General features: G+C 39.1%; 1 protein-coding gene across 1 annotated transcript; it reads right to left on the bottom strand.

Moving 5' to 3' along the window:
• Positions 1-1,194: 1,194 nt before the first annotated feature.
• On the bottom strand, positions 1,195-9,972 carry LOC308689278 (sterile alpha motif domain-containing protein 3-like; the record flags this gene model as incomplete). The annotated part of the gene is made up of 11 exons (XM_081362932.1): positions 9,838-9,972; positions 8,444-8,653; positions 5,524-5,590; positions 5,176-5,334; positions 4,910-4,997; positions 4,129-4,293; positions 2,720-2,926; positions 2,349-2,511; positions 2,112-2,191; positions 1,834-1,956; positions 1,195-1,203 (listed from the first exon to the last, which is right to left on the bottom strand). The coding sequence occupies exons 1-11, from the start codon at positions 9,929-9,931 to the stop codon at positions 1,195-1,197; spliced, it is 1,365 nt and encodes a 454-aa protein (XP_081219058.1). The 5' UTR covers positions 9,932-9,972.
• Positions 9,973-10,873: the final 901 nt, after the last annotated feature.

Raw genomic sequence — 10,873 nt, 5'->3', positions numbered from 1 at the left:
GTGCGATCAAAAAAGGAATAAGTCTAAAAAGGCACCATTTCTGAGATGCCGAGCCCACAATGCCTCCTTTTTGTAGTAATCTTTCAGACAACTGTACTGGCTTATTTGCTCTATCATTTTGACCTATTGTCATTCTCTGCAGCTCTTCGTTCACCTCTTGTATGCTAATATGTTTCTCTTTATGAGCTTGGCACAGGACAAGTTTCAAAACTAAAGGTATGACACCCTCTAACATGTCATGCATTATGTCTGGAGGTAAGGACTTCGTAACATCAAAATAAGGAAGCACATTAAACGGACAACTACACTGTACCCCATATGTTACTCTACTGTCAGGATTTTGCTGGATACATTCCAGGTGATACCGGTGAACGTCAGATGTTCTTAAAACATAACTATCTTCCTGAAATTTCTCTTTTATATCTGTATATGTTCCCATACAATGTCTACAAACTCTTCCTGAGTTAAATGACATACTGTATCCTCCAATCATGTGAGCTGAAAGGTTATCACCTGAAATGGTAGCTAGGGCTGCATGGACATTCTGCTCAACCCCACCAACAGTGAGGGTGAACCCATCTGTTGAGAGCACTTTAAGATCATCTAGCAGTGGCTTTAGGATAACTTCTAAGCCACACTCCTTTAAATAGGAATAGCGCACCAGTAATGCTAAATGAATATGCTTCACTTGAGACCTGTACCTTCCATGTACATTACCTACAGTGTAGTAGAAGGCGCACAGTTTGTGTTTTGTTTTCTTTGATCCCAAAGGATTTACTACCTCAAATTCATCCTCATAAAAATGCAGTCGTAATGCATTTGGATATTCTCTAAAGAAAAGATGCTCTTTATAGTACAATCCATCACTAAAGTCAGTTAAGACCTGTTCATCTTCAATATTTACAGACACTATGTCATCCCATACATCCTCATGAGAACAATATTTTTTTAAAACATCAGAAATGGGAACATAGGAGAAGCTACCTATTTTATGTCCTGTAGACCCTCTTAAAGTGTATTGAACTGGTTCAGTCAAGTCTAACATTGACTTACAGTATTCTTTCAATTTGAACTGAGAAGAGAACTCTTTTGATGCTTCCTCAAAAAAATCATTGGACTGTAAAACCTGCTGAAGTTCAGGACATCCTTTGACATCAAAACCATTTTCTTTAAGATGATAAGATACAAATTCATCTAATTCTCCTTAAAAAAACAAAATAAAAAGTTTACATCACTAAGAATTTCCTGCTGAACTGATTCTGGTAAATTGTTTTTTTCCCTGCATTTTAGGATGAAGCTACAAAGATTATTTTTAAAGTTATATAAAAGTGTGTCCATACAAGGGGGGGTTTGGACATCTGCATCATCACACATAACATGCTCATGTTCATCTTCAGAAGCAGGGTTTTCACTAGCAGGCTCCTCACTAGCAGGCTCCTCACTAGCAGGTAAAATACAAGCTCTATGTTTTCTATAAACATGACATCTGAAAGATGGGTAACTAGAAAAAGTGGATTGGCAGTCATTGAGTCCACATGTGATCGAGAAGCCTGCCTCATGGGCATGAGTTAGTCCCACATGTTGGACCAACTTCATAAGAGTGAAAGTTTTTCTTTGGCACTTAGGGCACTGGTGTAAACGTGGGTGTAAACGAGGCATTTAGAAGAGGTGGTTTATAACTCTGGTTACAGTCGTCGGCAGAGGCCGGTCTCCCTTCACATTAATTTTCGCAATACATCGCTGGAGAAATGTCAGAGTGTTCTTGTTTTTGGGTTGGTATTCAAGATTGAAAACAAAATATGAATAAAACGAGGAGATCATGGCTTCCTCTACCTTCATGCCTTCACACACCTCGACCCTGTCTACCTTCAGGGAACAGGAGCTTCGTCCCTCAAATGTGGACTTCCAGTCTTCTTGGGTCACCTGGACAATTGGGTATGGTGTGTTGTGTTCACCCTGAAGAATACAGCAAAGTAGACAGGGATGCAAACACATGTTTGGTAAAAGAAAAAGAGATAGTCGATCCGATCCGATCCTATCCTATCATTCCTTCCCCCCCCCCCCCAAAAAAGAAAAAAAATACAAAACACTAGAGTGCTAGAGATCCATACCTCTCCCATCATAATGTGATGATCCACACTCTCTTTAAAAATGATTGGCAGGAGGATTAGTGCCGCTCTGAAGTCCATTCCTAGAAGAGAATCATGAAAAATCGATACTTTATTCATCCTGAAGGAAATTTTAGGCATCCAGTAGCTTATACAAACACAAAATCTGATTATCATCTCAAAATGCACTTTGTCTACTGATTTGTGTGAGTACACTCATAATAAGCGTTTTGTAAGTACCTGGTAGATCCTCGGTAAGCGCTTCTTCTCTGGCCTCCAAGTACTGTTTGACTAGTGGAGATTTTCCTTGAGCCAGGGCAAGTACTTTGGGAACAATCTGGTTAAAGCCATCAGTGAAGCTAATGCTCGCTGTGGAGTGGATACGACCCACCTCCTCCAACAGCTGCAGAAAGACAAAGACAAGTAAGCACCTGACCATGAGGGAAAGTATTTTAACATGCTATGGGGGGGTTAAGAGAATGCGAAGTGGAGTATAATTCTAGACTATACTAGCTCTGTTTAAACAAACCATGTTTACAAAGTCAAGACTTATTTAAATGTTTTTATAAAGGTCTTGTTGTTCTAGGGTACATCTAACTTTTAACACTTACTCCTGAGGGTGTCTTTAAGAAGGGATATTTCTTCACAGTGTCCTCAACACTCATTCCTTCTGCAATCTCCTTTTGCCTCCATGCTAAAGTTCTCTGCATTAGGTCGCGTACAATCACAGTGTCTGGCTGCGCCTTGCTGTATTGTGTTTGCAGAATCTTAACATGACCAGCGATTGAAGATGCATCTTCCCCAAGAACATCAAGTTCCTATTGACCAAAATAGTAACAGAACAGAAAAATTAAAAAAAGGATCAGGCCAGGGGAGTGTGGGACAGAGACTGAGAGATCTGACTTCTGTATTCTAAGAGAGGGGGAAAAAAGAGAGGAGGAGAGGTGAGTGAAAGAAAGAGACAGGCAGGGGGGGGTATGTTTAGCTGAGACTAGGGCTGTTGCGATAACCGCAATATTGCAGTACCGCGCTACTGACAAGCCAACCGCAGAGGAATGCAAGTAATCGCAGCACACCGCAATATTCGCATTTTCTTTTTTCATAAGGCAATAATACCCTTCTTGTTTTGAACTTCGCTCACATATATTGAATGTTAAATAAGTTAATAATGATAACGAGACTTTTTTTATCATGGTGATTTGTACAGAGGCTTTGTGAATTTGCACTTAAGCCTAAATAGACCGACGAATGATCGACGGATTGCGTGCGATTACCTGCGTCTGTCTATGAGGTAAAGTCATATAGATTTGTGAAAAGGTTGCTGTGTCCAAGGAAAGCGAAATATGTTGAATATGTCCCTGGCATCAGTGACAGCGCTGGTCAGCATTCCACAGCGTGAGGAAGCCGCGGGAAACAAAAATCAGAAAGCCACACATTAAATCGCATCAGCTTCAGCGTTACCCATGCGACGCGGTAAGCTGAGCCTTGAAAAGTGGAGCTCAAAGTTAAAAATAAAGTAACACCTTGTTTCATCACTATCTTTAAATGAATCAGCGTTTTTGAACGTGTTCGTTGAACGAACGGTTATATGAATCAAAGACAGGCTGTTCCCACTGTAACTGCGTGCTGAGTGACAGCCTTTCAATGCGCAGATAGACACTGTTTAGTTTCGGTTACATTACTGAAAATGTACTAGTTTTTGTGCATGCTGACCACATCATAACACTTATTTATATAGCAACAAATAAATATAAATAAATCAAATAAATAAATCAAATAAATAAATAAATAAATAAATAAATAAATAAATGGCACATCGCGCTATTGAGCCACTCAAAATTACCGCAAGGGAAATTCCTTCACCACGACAGCCCTAGCTGAGACAAGAAATTAGGTAAGGATACGACCTTACAGTTCGACCCTTACCACGGCTTGTGCACATGTGACTAATCAACTCCCCACCCCCTTTCCCTCCCTTGTTTGACAATCAAACAACAAAAATTATTTAAATCCAACTCACTGATCGTGGCTTGGTTCTCAGAGAGGTGTTTGCACTCTCAGCATCAGGTAGCTTGGACTTCGTTCCATGGGCAAACTTCTCTTTGATCAGTTTCACTTCATCATTTTGGACAAGTGGAGCACGTTCGGTCTTGAATTTGCGTTTCAGCGACATGTGCCAGGTATGCTTATTTCAACAACAAAAATAAATCCAAATTACTCAACAAAACCTCTCACTTTGGATGAACAAAGCTAGTCCCATGGAGTTACAATGGAAGCGTCCATACGCCAAAAGACCGTTTCACAGTTTATATGTGCAATATGACCACTCACCTGCAGCAGGTCGCGGAATCAAGGCTCAAATGTGTGTCCATATACAGTAGCCTATAGGCTATATTCACCAGCTCCACTACTTCCTGAAAGTAAAACTGCATCTACCATTTCCTGTCCTATACTATTGGAATAAGTGACCAGGGCATACCTGATTAATCAATTGTACAACTGACTGGATATTAACTAATTAATTATCCCACCTCATTGGTGGAGGTCTGGAGGAAGCTTTGAGGTAAACATTTGTGCTTTTATTCAGAGACCTGCTGCAGGTGAGTGGTCACATTGCTCCTATAAACGGGGAAACGGTCGATTGGCATATGGACGCTTCCATTGTCACTCCAGAGACTTAATACACACATATTATGATGAAGGATAGGACTACAACAAAGCTAGCTAGACAACAATGACTTTCAGAGTTCATTCACATGGTTTAATATTTATCATGGAGTACATTAAGCAAAGCTACTTACATAGCCATTTCCCGTAACATCCTTCAGGAATGGGTATTTCCGGATTAATGCCTGGGCTACCTTGACATACTCTGTGTGAGTGGGATACCTAGAACAGAAACCAGTAAAAGTAAATGATTAGTGATAGATATAGCATCTGGATTGGATTGGTGAATGGACAAGTCCAGCAGAAACAGTGCCAACAAAAGACAGAATGAGCAGCAAGAGACAAAAAACAAGACACACAACACACACACGGGACAAAGAATACAGCCAGTAGTACTTACATAGTATACATGGCAACAGTCTCATGCAATACTCGTATTATTTTGTGCCTGTATTGTGGAACTCTCTGGACCTCCTCTTTGGCATCCAGCTTTGCTTGAAGCTCTTTAGGGAATGATGGGAGGACATAAACATCAGGCAGTCTCCCAAAGGACTGAGAACTAGTTTTACAAGAAAAAATAAAGACAATTTACGTCTGTTAGTTCGTTATAGTAAGTACTACGGTAGCCGAGAGGCCCTCACGGCCACTTTAAAGTACAATGATTTGTTTCGATTTCTTTAAAACAGGTAAGTATAAGAGCTTAATAAAAGAGAGTTGGTGTTGCAGTTGAATGAAACTCAACACTTACCTCGTAGCAGCATCAACATCTAGCACTTGAAATGTAATAGTGTGGATCTCCTCTGTGTCCATGTCCTCTGTAAGAATAAATAATTATATTGCCTTCATATAGCAGAGATACAATTAAATTAAATATCTATATTGTAATTATAAAATTACATTTAAAAAATATTAAATAACTCGTTTCATGAAATTAGATTTTGGTCATCCTAACCAGAATTGTTAAAGGTTAGCAAATGTTAACATGATTGATAATGTCAATGGCATGCAATTATTATTATTTTATTTTAAGGGGAAGGAATGGTCAAAAAGAAGAATTTTTTCAAATGAATTTAAAAAACAATGAATTGTAAGTTCTGTCATATTTTTCAATTACTACTACTACTGATTTAGTTTTTTTCCCCATGGTATCGATATTGAGGTATTTAGTCTGGTATCATATCGAAGTCACAATTTTGGTATTGTGACAACACTACTTCATAAATCACCTTTCCATTAGGGCTGGGCGATATATGGCCAAAAAAAATAAAAAATCAGTCGATATCGATAATTATCACGATAAAAGTCAAATCTTTATTTCTTTCAAGTTTAAGGCAGATTTTTGCTCCTAAGTGACAGTTGTAGAAACCAGAGCGTTAATTGTGGTTTTAAACTACTCTATTGTCAGAACATATCATATCATTTTTTTTTTTTATGTAATACTGACTTTTCTGATTCTGAGTTTTATTTAACTTAACCATTGGTCATCCAGTATCACGCATTTAGATCATGACTACCACAGATGAAACCAGGCATAGCCTGTAGCACCTCACTATCATGGCAAAATGTAACATTATGGTTTCTACATACCTGCCAACCTTGAAATTATTTTTTGCGTACCGACGGGGTGGGGTGGGGGGGGGGGGGGGGTGGGGGTGTGGACGACGACGGCGACGACGACACACATGCATTATATTGCATTGCATAAAATGTGTGCTGGTCAACTAGTCTAAAATTAAGAAACCACTATAAAACTGTAAAAAAAAAAAAGATAGGCTACTTAATTTATTATTCCAATATCCAAATATGATACTAAATAGCACAGGGAAAAGGGCTTCTATTTGTGACGTGGTCTTTGCATTTGAACATTGCGCATTTTAAACAGGACACGCATTAGCTGAATAAATGTTAGCCAAAACATTATAGGAAACAGTTGACAATAAATAGACAGGAGTCCAATAATAGCATAACGAATCACTTATTCTAAAAAGAATATCAAGTATACCGGTAAGTTAGATACTTGAATACTTAAATCCGACATATAAGGGCTGTTAAAACGTTCGTCATTTAACGAATTTTAAAAACAAGGATGGATAATACAAAATGCTTTCTGGCATTTTCACAGAAAAAAAACAAAAAACAAAAACAAGCAAGAACAAAATTTAAACTTAGCCCGTCAAATTTAATTTTACAATTATCTTCTCTCTGTGCGCGCGTCCGTGTTTGTGAGAGAGCTCGCGCAGCACTGATACAACGGTACTTTTTAATCCATAACTAACACGCTAGTTTTCATACAAAATAAATATGTAACATAATTAGGTACTTTAGTTATTATTAACACAATAACGTAACACATGAAGGCTACGTTTCTTAGCACTGAGAATTAATTAATAAACGCCTGTTTCTCCAGACTCGCGCTTATCCGTAATCCACAAATGATCACATCACTTTCATAATCACGAAGCCATAGCGATTTCAAGTTTATTAAGATTTATTGTTCAGTATTTCTTGAGCATTTTATTATTTGCGTGGCTGAATGATGTCTTCCTCTTTTTCTGAGTGACCATGAAGAACGGAGTATTAGTAAGATAATCCATGCGATCCGTGTGATCATCGAATCCATAGGATTAGGTTAACTCAGTACAATATTTCAACTTTCCATATCGAGCCCAGCCCAGCCCGTTTACCTTCAGGAGTCAGATGTACAGTGACTACTGTAACGTTACTGTCCTCGCTTATGAAATCAGTCAGACTGCGGGCCGCGGGAGTAGAAGAAGGCGGATCGAGCGGGATTCTTTATTGGTGTCGATTTTCAGTCTCTTTTTAATGATAGGCCTTACGCATCTGTCAATCATCCCCGCTTGCTATTTGGGGAATGAATCCAGCGCTATGATTGGTCGAACTCTTCTTCTTTTGCTGTTGCTTGATTTGAGGACTGCGCGTGCAGAGGCGTCACCAGGTTTTTGCGTAGTTTAGACTAACAAATCGTACCAGCGTACTTTGATGTCAAAATGCGTATCCGCTACGCAAAATGCGTACAGGTTGGCAGGTCTGTTTCTATGGTATTTGTATGAAAAACAGTAGCCAGTAAATACATTAGCTTATATACTTATATACATTAAATAGCTTTATACATTAAATACTGTAATTATATTCCATTAGTCCTTTAATACATTGTCTACATTAATAATATAATACAATTCAATATGTATATCCCACTTTTCATGGTGCAGTTAATATTACTAGGCTAATGTTACAGTAAATCCATGGTAAATGATGGGAATTTGTAGACGGAAAATGACTATCGTTGCGCAGTGTTTCTCCTGTTTGTCAGCGCTGTTTCATCTGCCTTTACATTGTGTTCCTTTTCACTGGATTTCGTGACCGAGACCGATCAGAGTAAACGCATCGGCTCTACTGAGCTCACGCTGCCGTTTGGACATTGAGCCGAGCGGATAAATGGTCCGTGTGGCGCGCGGTTCAAATGAGTTTCGTTACGCTTTTGGAACGCAAAAACGTTATCGAACATTTATCGACCTCTTGATATCGTTTTATCGAGAAAAATTATATCACGATAATTATCGCTATCGTTTTATCGCCCAGCCCTACTCTCCATTAATAACATTGAAGTGCTGTGGGGTGGGGTGGGGTGGGGGGGGGGGGGGGGCTACCTGTGCTGTGAGTAGCCGTTACGGGACAGTCTCTACCCATGTTGGGTTGTGTGTTCCTTTGAGTGGGACAGGCCTCTCTGTGTCCAGGCTCTTGCATCTTTCGTACTATTTGAAGGAACTTGGCCTGCTTTTTGAACGAGCCTTTAAATAGATGGTCCAGCATTGAGTCAGTTAAGCCCAGGTGTACCGTCTCTCCATCCACTTCATTTTCTATTAAGTAAAAAGTAAATTTTCTATTAATAAATAGCACATTGGAATTTGATCATTACTCATGCATTATGGGTATATACACAGTAACTGGTTGTCCACATTTCAGAAATTCCCACAGATTTCATTTGTTCCGTAGAGCAGTGTTTCTCAAATATTGGTAGTGTACCCCTAGGGATACTTTGGAGTACGTGAATTTTTTTGCAAAAATACTGATTTAAAAATACATCATGCATAATTCCTACAATAATTATACTATATTAATGAATGAATTAAGTGATGGATTCTACATTTGAAAAAAAAAAACATTTAAATGTTTTTTTTTGTTTTTGTTTAAAAAGGCTGTTTGTATTCTTCCTCTTTAAAAAAAGTCCTACCAAAAATGTTTTGCACTGGTTAGGGGATACTTGGCTTAAAAAAGCAATTCAAAGGGGGTAAGTTACAATGTTGAAAAACGTTTAAGAAACACTGCTATAGAGAAGACCCGGGAATAGGCTAGTTGCGCGTGGCCGCCATTTTGGATTTCGGATCAGCGAGTGTGTCGCATTACGCCGGTGCATTTAATTGCCACTCGCTCGTGTGATAGTAATATGGATCTTAGAAGTATTTTAAGTGATAATTGATTCTATAAACAACTATAAAAGATACATTTCGGCTTTATCCGGCTACCTGCACCGGGCGTAACGCGAAACTGGAAGTGTCTAACCGCACACTCGCTGATCCGATGTCCAAAATGGCGGCCACATGCAACTAGTCTATTCTAACGTGCACAACATAGCCGCCATCTTCTAACGTTAAACTGAGTTCCACGTGCACAAATGGAATCGAACATCATCCAACATCTTCAACATATAAATATACAATACCCGTACACTAAACACCTACACAATTGATTATCTACATAGCTGCAGCACTATTTGGACATCAACTTAACTTTAACTCAACTTTTCTGTATGAGGAACTCGAGCTAACGAGCCAACTCTAAGCTGGCAAACGTTAGCTAGGTCAGCTAATATTATGCTTTTTTCTTTACAATCTTTACAACTAGCTAACGAACGTTAGTGGAAACTTACAAATAAGTCCCGATATAAATGTTAGTTCGATCTAACTGTAGCTAACGTGCAGCCAACTTTAATCAGCAAGTGTCACTTAAATGTAACTTTACGTTAGCTAACGACAGTACTCACCTCTGAATTTCTGCACTTCAATCTCTGTCATAGTTAAACCATCTTCTTTTAAAGTTTGGATCAGCTCATCTGATGATAAAGTTGGCAGGGCCATTGTTGAGCTGCAAAGGGTCCTGCAGGCTCCAGCGACTGACAGTGAGTGAAAGAAAGAGGCGTCAAGTGACCGCTGACGTAGAACGCGAATAACGGCGCGAAAAAAACAGCCAGTCATAATATTAGACAGACCAACAACAGGACAATTTTAACAATTTTCGCCATCTTATTCATCACTAAATTCACTTATGAGAACGTTTTAGGCGAGAAAAGAACTGTTTAGATTTCGAATATAGGCAGTCTTGTGAAAATTGATGCCAAATTGACAATTTGCTTAAAAGTTTTCGGAGTTGAGAAGCTCAATGTGAGGTGACAGCCAGCAGGCGCCTGCCCCAGCCGCTAGCTCGTCGCTCGGCCAGTCCTGCTCAGAGACCCCGCTGTGAGCTGGAGGTCTCGCAGACCGGTCTCGTCAATAAAAGGCTTTTATTTCGCCGCTGAAGATTAGTTTGTTTACATGCTGCTCTTGTAAACACTCAAATTCCATTCATGCCATTGACATCCAAGTTCACCCTACATACTCATGACGTCACATACATACTCACTATCAGTGAAACAGCATGAAATAAACTTATCACAGAATTAATGAATAAAGGAAAACATAAAACATGCAGAATAACACTATACTCGGTACTTTATCTCCACATTTTTATCTCTGCATAACTCGCGGCGCGCGCGCGCTAATCACACCAGGTTTGCTAACAATGTTCGCAGCACAGATCGTTAACACTATAGTTTACAGACTCAACAGTCTCATATACATAAGAAATAATACAATTAACAGTCCTTCTTATGAAGATCTAAAACAATGATGGTGTACATTTTATACATTCGTTACCTGTAAAGGATGATATTAATTAATGATGCGACCATCAGCTTTGCTTTATCTTGTGTAGCAGTAGGGGATTTCCCCTTTCCTTTTCTTTGCGTCATTACCCTTATATGG

This window comes from Scardinius erythrophthalmus (genome assembly GCF_964197995.2).
Source record: "Scardinius erythrophthalmus genome assembly, chromosome: 4".
Classification (NCBI taxonomy): Eukaryota; Metazoa; Chordata; class Actinopteri; order Cypriniformes; family Leuciscidae; genus Scardinius; species Scardinius erythrophthalmus.
Note: the sequence above shows the minus strand (reverse complement) of the source record. Positions and strands in the feature narration are given on the sequence as shown.